The sequence below is a fragment of the Sarcophilus harrisii genome, chromosome 4 (genome assembly GCF_902635505.1).
Source record: "Sarcophilus harrisii chromosome 4, mSarHar1.11, whole genome shotgun sequence".
Taxonomy (NCBI): Eukaryota; Metazoa; Chordata; class Mammalia; order Dasyuromorphia; family Dasyuridae; genus Sarcophilus; species Sarcophilus harrisii.
Genome location: NC_045429.1, coordinates 347,477,668 through 347,489,755, shown reverse-complemented (window position 1 = coordinate 347,489,755; position 12,088 = coordinate 347,477,668). Strand labels below are relative to the sequence as shown.

Below are 12,088 nucleotides of genomic sequence, written 5' to 3'. Positions count from 1 at the left end.
CTCTTAACTCCCTCATTCTGACTTCTGACCTCATCATTCAACCACAACTTTCTCCAAAGTTGCTACTGTTCTCCTAATGGCCAAATCCAATGGCCTTTTCTCAGTCTTCATCCCTTTTGACCAACCTGTAGTCTTTGACATTGTTGATCACTCTTTTCTCCTTGATACCCAGGGTTTTTTAGATGTTTTGAGATATTATTCTCTCCTAATTCTTTTCTTACTTATCTGATGTTTCCTTCTTCTTTTCCTTTTTTGGATCTTCATCCAAATCATGTTCACTAGCTATGAATATCCCCAGGATTCTGCCTGGGCCCTCTTCTTCTCCATACTATTGAATTTGGTAATCTCATCAACTCTCATAAATTAAATTGGGATCCCTGTGCTGATGATTCTCAAATCTACTTATTTAGGAAATCTAATCTAGCATGATTTGTACTGACCTTCAGTTTTGCAACTCTATCAGATATTAGCTATCTTCAACTAAATGTCTTGTAAACATCTTAAATACCTTCAGAGCTTAACGCTTTATCTTTCTTACCAAAAATTCACCCCTTCCAAACTTCCATATTATTATTGATTATTATTAATGATGTCTTTTCATCATTAGAACCACTACCCTTCCAGTTCCCTGTGCATGCAACCTAGGTATTATCTTCTTCATTCTCTCAACCTTTCCAGACCCAGTCTATTGCCAGACTTGTCAATTTTGCCTTCTCGCATATACGCCCTCTTCTGTTCTTGCTGCCACACTCTGGGGCAAGTCCTCATTACCTCACAGCCAGACAAACGATTGTCATAATCTACTGATGGACCTCTGCTCCAAGCCTTTCCTTTCTGATTCAGCTGTTAAAGTGATTTTCCTAAAGCACAAACCATATCATTTTTCTTCCCCTACTACTCACTAAATTTCCTATCACTTCCAGGATCAAATAGCAAATCAAAATCCCCTGTTTAACATTCAAATATAAACTACTCTTCCCTACTTTTCTAGTCTCCTTATATCTTGTGCCCCTTATCCCCCCTGACTTCCAATACTTTCTGATCCACTAACATTAGCCTCACTGTTTTCTGAAATGCAACACTTCGTTTAAATCATGCAGAACATACATATTGTTCTTAAAGAATTCTTTAAATCTTTATGTTTCTAGGACTTCATATTTCCTATTTATTGAATTATCTAGAAAGTGAATTTATTTAAGACAGCTTCATTACTTTCGTATGGTGGTAAGAGTAACTAACGTGTTCATTATTCAAACGGATACTATTTCACGATCTTATAGTTTAGTCTTCATTTCTTTAACCTTAGTAGCTTTTATATTGCTTTTGATTTGTTTATATCTATGAACTTTTATATTGTGAATTCCTAGAAAATTATTGTAGATAATTTGAGATTATGCTACCCATATGTGAATTTATATTGTTCAGTCACTTTTAAGTCATGTCCAGCTCTTTGTGATCCCATTTGGATTTTGGTTTAGGTTTTTTTTTGGCAAAGTTTTGCCATTTCCTACAGGGGAGGAACTGAAGCAAACAATGTTTAGTGGCTTGCCCAGGGTCATGTAATTAAGTGTCTGTTATTTGAATTCATAAAAATGATTCTTCTTAACTCCAGGCCCTGCACTCTATCCCCTGGATCACCTACTGCCCCCCTATCTGAATATCTCAGTGTATTTATTATTCTTTTATAACAGCCTTCTAGTGGTTTTTTTTTTTTTTTTTAATTCTTTGGAGAATATTTATGATCCATTTATTTATCATTTTAGTTGAAATAATGATAGATTTAGAATTAGAAGATCTAAACTCATACCTAGTTCAATTACTCATTATGTGACCCAGGCTAATCTATTGATTTCTCTGAATATGATTTCACTGTTCGCAAATGGGATTATAATACTTACAGCAACTACCTAGAAGGGATGTTGGTGAAGATCAAATTACACCATATTTGCAAAATGTTTTGTAATTGTAAAGCATGATATAAATGTAAGTTCATTTACATTTTTAACTAATATTTCCTCTTTTACTTATAAAATATAATTCTGTAATCCTTTATGGACTACTAAAAATTGTTATCAAAATGCAAATTGCATCTTATTCAGAGGAGGTCCCTGGATAAGAAGGTATGCTAAGATTGTCTTCTACTTGTGATATGCCACAGTGGGTTATATAGAACCCCCCCACTTTGGGTCTTGTAACTGAATGTGGGAGTCATGAAACTGTGATTTATTACAGTAAATATTTATATACCTATTTTATATACCTTATGTATTTGGAAGTCATGTAAAAATTTCTTGGGCAAAAAGTGGTCATGAGTGGAAAAAAGCTTAAGAAGCCATGATATCGAGGGATTGCAGCATCTGTGGACCATGGTAGATCCTGTTGAGTATTGTAAAATAGTAAGTGAAACTTGTCTGTGAAATGTTTGCATAAAATGTCATGGTATATTTTTCTGGATTATCTCTCCTTGATCAGGGAATGTACTCAAGTTCTAATGAATTTAATTCTTTATTAAATATGTGATATGAAAATTAATTTGTAGGGGTTTTAAAAATTGCAATCCAAAGCCAAATATTAAATGACAACTTCATATTAAACTTTGTGATTATTTCGGTTGCTTATTCTTTTCATCATTAGAAGATTAGGACTTGATTATATAAATCACATTCATGAAAGCAGTAATGACTGCAGTCTTGGAGATTGGTACATTTTCTATTCAATGTTGATTTAGGATTTGTATAGTTAATAGTGTTTTTGTATGGAGAAATTGTCACAGGTTTCTCAGTGACAGTAGGTTTCTTTTATTCTTTTGACAGAGTTAAATTAGAAGATGTTGACATTGTTGAGAACTCTGTAGCAGTCAGTAATGGGCTCAGTTATTCATACAAAAAAGCACGGAAGAGGAGATCCACATGGGAAGAAGAAGAGTCCGATGCAGAAAATGATCAATACATAGAAAAGCATTGGAAAGAGGGAGAGATCAGTGAAACCTCTTCTCTGGAACCAGATCAAGACACAAAGAAAAAAAACAAGAAGAGAAAAAGGAATGAGGGAGGAAGTGAAAATAATGGAAAATGGACCCCCCAAAAATCAGGGAAAGAGAAGAGAGGAAAAGCTGAAGAAAAGAAACAGAAAAGGCCTCCAAAGTCTTCTAAAACAAAGACATTGCCAGAACGGACCAAAAAGAGGTGTGTTGTTCAGAAGAGTGCTTCCATTAAAAATAGTTCAGCTGAAACCAAGAGGAAAAAGGATATTGGCTTGTCTGCTAAAGCCAACCCTGACACCTCATCGGACTCTGATTCTTCTGCCACATCGTCAGATGATAGCCACAGCAAGACAAGTCTTGGTGGTAAAAAATCAATAGAAAAGGAGTCATTCATTACATCAAAGTCAACCGGTTCCCACCCAAAGGCAGACAGACTTGTTACCGGCTCTGCTAAGGCCAAAGGAACTCAAGCCTCATCCTCTAGTTTGGATTCCAGTTCCAGTTCAGATGACCAGGGCAGTATGCCCAAGAGAGCTCCAGCGCCGGCTCCTCCCCCAGTGGGAGCAGCAGGATCTCCAAGATCTTCCCAGACAAATGGTCCAGATACAGGCAGTCACTTAGGAACAAGACAGGAGATGCGATACTCTGATCTCTGGGATAAGCCAGTATTGGGAAATAGTGGGAAACAACCAGCCCCTCTGACTGCAGAAGCAGCTCCTCATCCCAGCAGTTTTGGAAGGGGGAGGGGAAGAGGGGAAGACATTTTCCCTTGGAGGGGACCTAGGGGACGGGGTTTTCGTGGAATCAGAGGACGAGGGAGAGGGGGAAACATTAATTATGTGTTTAATGGTGAATCCCAGAAACAGCAGCAATTAAATGAAGTAGTAAAAAACACTTCCATTATTATCCAGGTATGTAGCCTTCCTTTCTTCTTTTATCTCTTTATTTTTATTACCTACATATGTTAATCAACCTGATATATGGTGAACCTGGAGTTTATCTATCAGTATTTATTATTGTTAATGAAATCAATCAATATTTGAGCATTTATTAAGTATCTGTTTATATGCCAGCCAGTGTGTTAGGGATACAAAGAAAAATGAAACAGTCTTTACCCTTACGGATTAAAAATTTTATTGGGGGAGATGGTGTAAACACACCATCTCTGTGTGTGTGTTTGTGTGTGTGTGTGTGTGTGTTTTAAATATAAATAGAAATTAATTTGGATTAGGGCACAAGTAGCTAGATGAATCTGAAGAGGTTTTATGTAGAAGCATTTGAGCTGAGTTTTGAAAGAAAAAGTATTTAAAAGGCTCAGGTGAAGAGGGAGTACTTTCCACACATGGAGGACATCCAGTGCAAAGGCACAGAAATGGAAGATGGAGTGCCCTGGGTGAAGAACAGCAAGTTGGCCAGTCTAGTTGGACAGAACAGTGCGGGAAGAAGAATAATATAAAACAAAGTTGAAAAGGTAGGTGGGCATCAGGCTATGAAGTGCTTTAAAAGCCAAACAGAAGGTGTTTACAATTGATTCTAGAAACAGTAAGGTGAGAGTTGGAGTTAGGGTAGTGATGTGGTCAGACCTTTTCTTGAAGAAAATCATTTGGACATCTATGTGGAGAATGGATTAGAGAGACACTTGAGACTAGGAGACCAATTAGAAGAATTATCAGTAGTCCATGCTAAGATAATGAGGTGATCCTAAACAAGCATGTTGTAGAGGTAGAAGCAAGATTTAATAACTAATCAGGTATAGGAAATGAGACATTGAGGAGGGAGAATATTAAAGTTATAAATCTAGGAAACCTCTTGAATAATGGTGGTGTCCTTGACAAAATAACAAAATGTGGAAGAAGGGTGCATTTAGAAGGAATTCAGGGTTCTGTCTTAGACTTGAGTTATAGTAGCTTACCAAATTTCTTGTTGGAAATGTCCAGTAAACAGTTGCAGCTACATGACCAAAGTCCAAGAGATAGATGTGACTGTATAGATCTGGGAGTTAAAGACATTTTAATTAAGCCTGTAAAAGAGCATAGAGAACCCTGGAACCTCTCTTGGTATGCCCAGAGTTGGGTACCATGATAAGGTTAATGACCCAGCCAAGGAAGCTGAGAGGGAGCACAGTCATACAGGTAGCAGGAGAGCTAAGGTAGATCATTGTTGTGAAAACTCGGCAAAGAAGGATCCAGGAGGATAGGGTGGAGAGTAGTGTGAGGCTGCTACAATGGAAAGGATGAAGACTGAGAAAATGTCATCAGATTTAGCAACTAAGATCATTGGTAACTTTGAAGAAAGCAATTTTAATTGAGTAATGAGGTTGGAAGACCGATTGCAAAGGGTTGAAGAGAGAAAGAGGCAATGAATATGGACAGCTTTTTTAAATAGGAATTGGGCTGAGAAGGAAAGGAAAGGAAAAAAATTTAAAGGAAAGGCATGATCTAATGAGAGGGTGATGGAGACTTAAGTATGATTCTTAGCAGAGAAGGAACCACTAAATGGGGAGAAATTAAGGATTAAAGAAAGGTACAGGATGATAGTCCTGGTGGTCTTCTAGGAAAGATGGGAAGAGATTGTTATCAGGAATAAATGTAGCTTGTTGGCCTTGGTGATAGGGGTCATCTCTTCATAGCTACCATTGTTTTTGTAGAATCCAGTGGAGACTCCCCAGAAGGACTACAGTCTACTTCCTCAATTAGCAGCACCCCCACGGGTAGGGGAAAAGATTGCATTTAAGGTATATTTCCTCTAACATATAAATGGTCTCACCAACTAGAATATATCATTGGGGTTCCAAATTTCAGAACCATTGATTTTTGGGGATCTGTGAACTTTAAAAAATATATTTTTATAACCATGTGTCACAGTAGATAGAGTGCCTGGTCTGGAGTCAGGAAGACCCATTTTCATGAGTTCAAATCTGGCTTCAAACTTGTCCTAGTTGTGTGACTCTGGGCAAATCACTTAAACTGGGTTGCCTTGATTTCCTCATTGTAAAATGGGAAGGTAAATCCTTCCAGTATCTTTGCTAAGAAAATCCTAGTTAGAGTCATAAAGAGTTGGACACAACTAAGATAACTGACTTAACAGTCTCAAAAATTTCGGTATAAATGATCTTGCAATCCTATATATTTTATTTTATTTATTCAAAAATGATCCTTAAGAGTCCATAGGTTTTGCCAGCCTATCAAAGGAAGCCATATCACAAAAAGTTAAGAACTTTGTGTCTATTGAATTCATAACAAAATAGCTTAAAATTGTTTCCTATTTCCACCTCTGCCACTCATTCATCTGTTAGACATGTTAGTAGGGCAGATGAAGTAGGAGAGATCAGCATTCTGACACTACTAATTACCTTGAGAAATTAGAAGTAAGAAGTTGGAAGACAGCCTTTCTTAGAAATGAGAAGATCCAGAACAGCCATAATCTGGATTCCATTTTTTCCATATCTAGTTTCAGTATTTTCCCCTTCTATCCTATATGTTATATCAATGGCAAATGGATATTACTTACTGATATGGAAAAGCTTTTAGCTTTCATCTTGTGTTATGCACAATGGAGTGGCTAAATGTTCTTGTCATGTTAGCAGCATTTAAAAAAGTTTTAAACTAAACAATTATATATCTTTTTGTTTATCTTTCTTAGCTTTTGGAATTGACAGCAGATTATTCTCCTGATGTCTCTAGTTACAAGGTATTTTATTTTATTTTAAATTTGTTTTTTATTTTATTTTAAAATTGTTATATGACAAAAGGAAAGGTATTTAGAACACAAGACTTAAAAAAATAATCTTTGTATATGTAAACCATATTTATATAATTTAATACCTCTTTCAAGATGTTTGGTGTTTTTAGTTATTATATATACTTTAATATAATAATGCACATTTATATAGAACTTTTAAAAATTTAAAAGGCACTTCCTCCTGACAGTCATCGAAATATGTGATCTGAGTATTATTATCCCCATTTTATAGATGAGACTCAAAGCTAACGTGACTTGCCAGTGAACACAGCTCATAATTGTCTGCCATGAGTTTCAAATTCAGGACTCTTGATTCCAAATCCAATGATATATTTACTATATTTGCCAATTTTTTTTAATAGCTTTTTATTTACAAAATATATTTATGGGTAATTTTTCAGCATTGACTCTTGCAAAACCTGTTCCAACTTTTTCCCTCCTTCTTCCACCCCCTCTCCCAGATGGCAGGTAGACCAATACATGTTAAATATGTTAAAGTATATGTTAAATACAATATATGTATACATATCCATACAGTTATTTTTCATGTCATTTCTTTTTAGCCTAATAGATATAGACAGTATAGGAGATTGAGCTGAGGAGTATAATTAATAGAAGAATGAAAAAATTATTAATTTATAAACAAAATGACTGGCTTGCTTTCTTTAGGAGCCACCTCTGTTTTAAGCCTAGTAATAGGTGAATTTTCCCATGTAATTCATAAGGGATGAATATTTTCATCCAAGGAAATAATTTTTTGGAATCAGCCTTGTCAATCTTTTTCACATTTTTTCAGAACACAGTTTTTCCATTATGAACTCTGATCTGAGTTAAGGAAAAGCTGTTAAAAAACTTAGATAATTCTAAAATTACAGTTTACATAATTATACTAATGATGGTTACATTAACATGTTTCTTTTGAGTTGTCATTTTATAATTCTTTGAAACTGAGCTATTTAATATCTCTTTGAGACTTTCTTTTGGCAGATTATATATTACAATTCAGTAAAACTTTGATTTAACCAAAATATTCAGAAAATAATATGTTGATTTGTTTATACTTGATTGTCTTGAATATGCTTTAAAAAAAAATAACTTATTGCAAGTCTTTCTAAAGTATAGTAATACACTTCTTTAGCAAATGCATTTAGTACTATGCTTCTTGTGAATTTTCCAGTGCATTAAAATTCTTGTCAATTATGCTATATTCTTATATAATAGCTATGAAAAAATGTAAAAAAAAAAATTGGTGAATTTGAAATTCCAGAACATTTCAAGATTTTGATTTTTAATAAAATCTTGATAAAAACTTTCCTCTTCTCCCTTCTCCCTTTCCCTGGCCCTCTGTCTTTCTTCCTCTTCTCCTTTTTCTTTTCTGTCTTGATAATTTTGGTTAATTTTTCAAGTCATATTGTAATGGAGACCTCCATGCAAGAATGAGGAGTCATCAGTGTTTTAACCTGTCCTGCAGATTTTAGAAAGTTCTCTGCCCAATAACTGCCACCATGCCATGTGTAGTAGGAATTTCCTGGCCAGAGCAGGAAAAAATCAGCTTAGTCTTAGTGGCTAGTCATTGTTAATGACAGCAGGGAAGCTAACATTTAGTACCAGAATATATGTTTGGGGAGAACACAAGATGGAATCTTATGAGGAAAGAAATGTACAGGTTAAAAAATATATGAGACCAATTATACAACTTTGCTGCCTCCCTGTTTCTCCCTGTAGTTTACTATCCTCCGCTTATAAGGCAGTTTTGGAGAAGTTTCCAAAGAGGTTGATGGTAATGACAACCTTATTGAAATAAATACATAGCTTCTCAACATTTGGCTGATGTTTCATTTGTTTCTAATCTTCTGGATGTGAACATATATTGACTTAAATGAAATTTTGTTTTATTTGTATTGAGGTTTGCCAGTATTGTTGAAATGGGATGTTTACTAAACTTCTTTGATGTCAACTTTTTTATTTTTGAAGGAGGGGAAAATAATAAACTACAATCCTGATGCTCAGGAAGTAGACATAGAAATCCTTTCATCTTTACCAGGTAAGTTCTTTTAGAGCCAATTGGCTGTGGATTTCTAGAGTGCTTTTAAACAACTTTCATAGAGATTGCTGAGTTTTGAATGACCTTGTTGGCATTAGAATTGTACTGTCTTTTTTTTTTTTTTCATACCAACTATCCAGCTGACAGTTCTATGTAAAATGAAGAAAATAGAAATTAGCAGAATATCTTAATTGCCTAGAAATTACACAGATTTACAACTCCTCCCCCTCTTACCCCCTTCCCTCCCTCCTTTTCCTATGGTTTCAGTGGTGAAAGAGCCTGGGAAATTTGACCTGGTGTACCAGAATGAAAATGGAACAGAAGTGGTAGAATATGCAGTATCACAGGATAAAAGGGTATGCTTCTATTCTGGGAGCTACTTGGTATCATTCTTTATTAAAAAATTTGTATTAATGTTTTACTCTAAACATAATGACAAGATTTTTGTTGTGGGAAACTTTCTCTGTTAATAATGTTATTTTGTAATTTTATTAAGCATAATTTGCTTTCTATTCTATTTGCTTAAACTAGGAAGATTGCTGTTTTAAGAGTATTTGGTTTAGGTTTGAAATCTACAGGTTTAAAGTTTTTTTTGACATGAATTGACTTTATTTTGCCAATATTGAAATGAAAAATATGAGTATTATATTTGACAATGGTCTGTTTGAAAGTTTTGTATTTCAAGTGAACTTCGTAAATAGTAAACCCTTATTTTGTCCCAAACTTAAATAGTTAAATAGTCAAATACATAGGTTTTTCTATATTTTATGAAAGAGGTAGGAAGCTCTCGTATTTATTTTTTAAAAGTTCAACTTTCAGAACACATATTTGGAATGAATATACTAACCCAATCTGTTATACTTCTTATTTTACTACATAGACATTTTACTACAGTACATTTCTGGAAATTTAAATTTTAAGTAGATAGTAGGCAATATTTTTCTCTATGTACTGCTTATGCAGTTACATTTATTGTGATTTTTTTCTATTAAGTGATGCTTCTGACATCATTAATAAAAGTCAATGTCATTGTAATTTTAGGAAAGCTGATATATATTAATAAATGCAAGCTTTACTGTGACAAAAAATGAATTACCTTTTTTTTTTTTTAAAAGGACAGATCTGTGGAATGCAGAGTGGCAAAAAAAGGGGATTACTTTGCCATCTGCCAGGGAACAGATGTCCTCTGTTTGAGGAACAAGGTTCTAAAGAGCCTTCTGAGTAATTAAAGATAAATTTAGTCCAAGTTTTGTTAAGTCCCTACTATATGCAAAATATTCTGCTAGGTGAGATAGAGAGTTTAGCTAGGATATGTTCCCTGTGCTTAATTTAGAAGGGAGATAATGAAACATGCTTCAGGTTTTTGGTTTTTTAAGGGTTTTTGTATGTGTTCAGTTTTAACATTATATACAAATATGTTGTTTTTATTGTTTGTACATAAACTTTATTATAACTCAGCCAAGGTATTTAGCTACTAGAAAAAAAAGTTTTCTTCATTGTTTTGGTCATATGAAAGTTGACTATATTTGAAAATGAATTTCTTCACTAGAGCTGGAAAGATAATATCACCATATTGATTGTCTTTTGTTTTCCCCAGATAACTATTTGTTGGAAAGAACTGATCGAACCAAGACTAATTATTGAGCCTCACACTGACACTCCAAATACAGAACAGGCCTGACCTTTATCATTCCACCCAGTGTATATGAAGGACTATATATTTAGTTTATAATTCAAATAGTTTATAATTTTTGTTTGCTTTATGACCTTGTGAAAATATGACTATAGGTTGCACCTTTTCTAAATAAAGTATTTCAACAACATAGAATAAAATTTTTAGTATTTTTTTATGTTAAGTATTTTATGAAAAATATACCTCTTAATATTAAAAACTAGTTACTTTAAAACATCATATGTTACAGAAGTGGTAGTTATCTTAAATTAATCATAGTTTTAGAATCACTGATAAGTAATTTCTACCCTCAATCCTACCTTCAAGTCCTGTAAGTTGGTACAACTTTTATAACAGAATTTGATATAACAGTTGAATGTTATGAAGTTAATAAACTTTTGGCCACTGGGTGGTAATATAAGAAAAGAAACTTTTTTTTTACTATGCCAGTTATATATGTAACATTTAAACCACTAAAGCAAATGTCCCCATCTTAATAATTCTGTCTATTGAAAAATTTCAAAAACTTTATTTTCATTTATAGACAGATTATCTCAAGATATAATGAGTATTTATATAAATGTTTTCAGATGTTTGGGGAGTAATGTTCTGTGAACTTTTCGAGAAAAGGGGTACAGAATTCATGAGACCCTGTCTGAAGAAGTTAGCCTGAGAAACTTTGGAAATGTGAATTTGGAAAGAACTAGTTCTCAACTATAAAATAGTTAACATGGGAAATGCCATGACATCAGGTTTAGATTGATTTCGTGAACAATCAAGTAGATGTTTGACTTCATCATGAAGACGACGACCACCCTCCTATTTGTATCAAAGAAGAAAAACTGTCCTCCCTGTTTTGACCATAAGTTTGTCAGAGACCATGCATTATTACTCAGCATTCCTGCTAGGAGGAAGAGCCGGATTATAGGAGTCATTCCAGGAGCATTTTAAAATATGTAACATTCTAAAGAAATCAGCAAGTTTTTCCTGAAATTTGAAATTATCCCCAATGCAAGAAATATTCTCTTAATCTTATACTAACCAAAAGACAAAAGTATCACAGCAAGGTAAAGTAAAGCACAGAATTTAGGGATAGTGTTTTTGTTTTTCTTAAACAAAACAGTAATGTCATTGGACCCACATAGACATTTCTTTTAAAACCATTCGCTCTTTCTTTCACCATATCCTCCAATCAGTTCCTCTCTGTTTCATCAAAGGGGGATTAAGAGATAAAATTCTTAATTGAATTAAACAAAGGTACTTCTATTATTTCAGTCAGGTCCAGGGAAAGGAAAAGGATCACTTCTCTTGAGCTGATTCATGATGAATCCGGGGACACTTCTTTTTATTAAGAAAGATTTTCTCCATTTAATCTTAGTTTTAAGGAATTAAGTTCTTCCTTGGATTTAAGTTCTGTTACTAAAAAGTGACTAGGTCTTTAATTCAAGTGAAACAAAGGACTAATTTAGATTACCAAACTGTCAAAATATTGTTTCTTAATCCTACAGCAAAAAAGCTTTAATGGCTATATTTTCCCAGTATTAAGAAAATATTGTTAGAATTCTTACAAGGTGCTGTCAGTGGACTTGATAAGAAACAATGGTCGTTTATCAGGGTACTTAACAGTTCTCTAGATGTACTTAGTACT

General features: G+C 34.0%; 1 protein-coding gene across 2 annotated transcripts in view; it reads left to right on the top strand.

Moving 5' to 3' along the window:
* Positions 1 to 12,088, top strand: part of COIL (coilin) — a 26,800-nt gene extending 14,712 nt beyond the window's left edge. Inside the window, exons 2-7 of one of the 2 annotated variants that reach the window (XM_003770600.4) lie at positions 2,814 to 3,894; positions 5,631 to 5,717; positions 6,626 to 6,673; positions 8,699 to 8,768; positions 9,036 to 9,124; positions 10,366 to 12,088. In XM_003770600.4, coding sequence (XP_003770648.2) covers positions 2,814 to 3,894; positions 5,631 to 5,717; positions 6,626 to 6,673; positions 8,699 to 8,768; positions 9,036 to 9,124; positions 10,366 to 10,449 — 1,459 coding nt within the window. In that variant the 3' untranslated portion in view covers positions 10,450 to 12,088. Of the gene's footprint in view, positions 1 to 2,813; positions 3,895 to 4,295; positions 4,455 to 5,630; positions 5,718 to 6,625; positions 6,674 to 8,698; positions 8,769 to 9,035; positions 9,125 to 10,365 lie in introns of those variants that run through there. The other variant, XR_001121136.3, reaches the window with a different exon arrangement.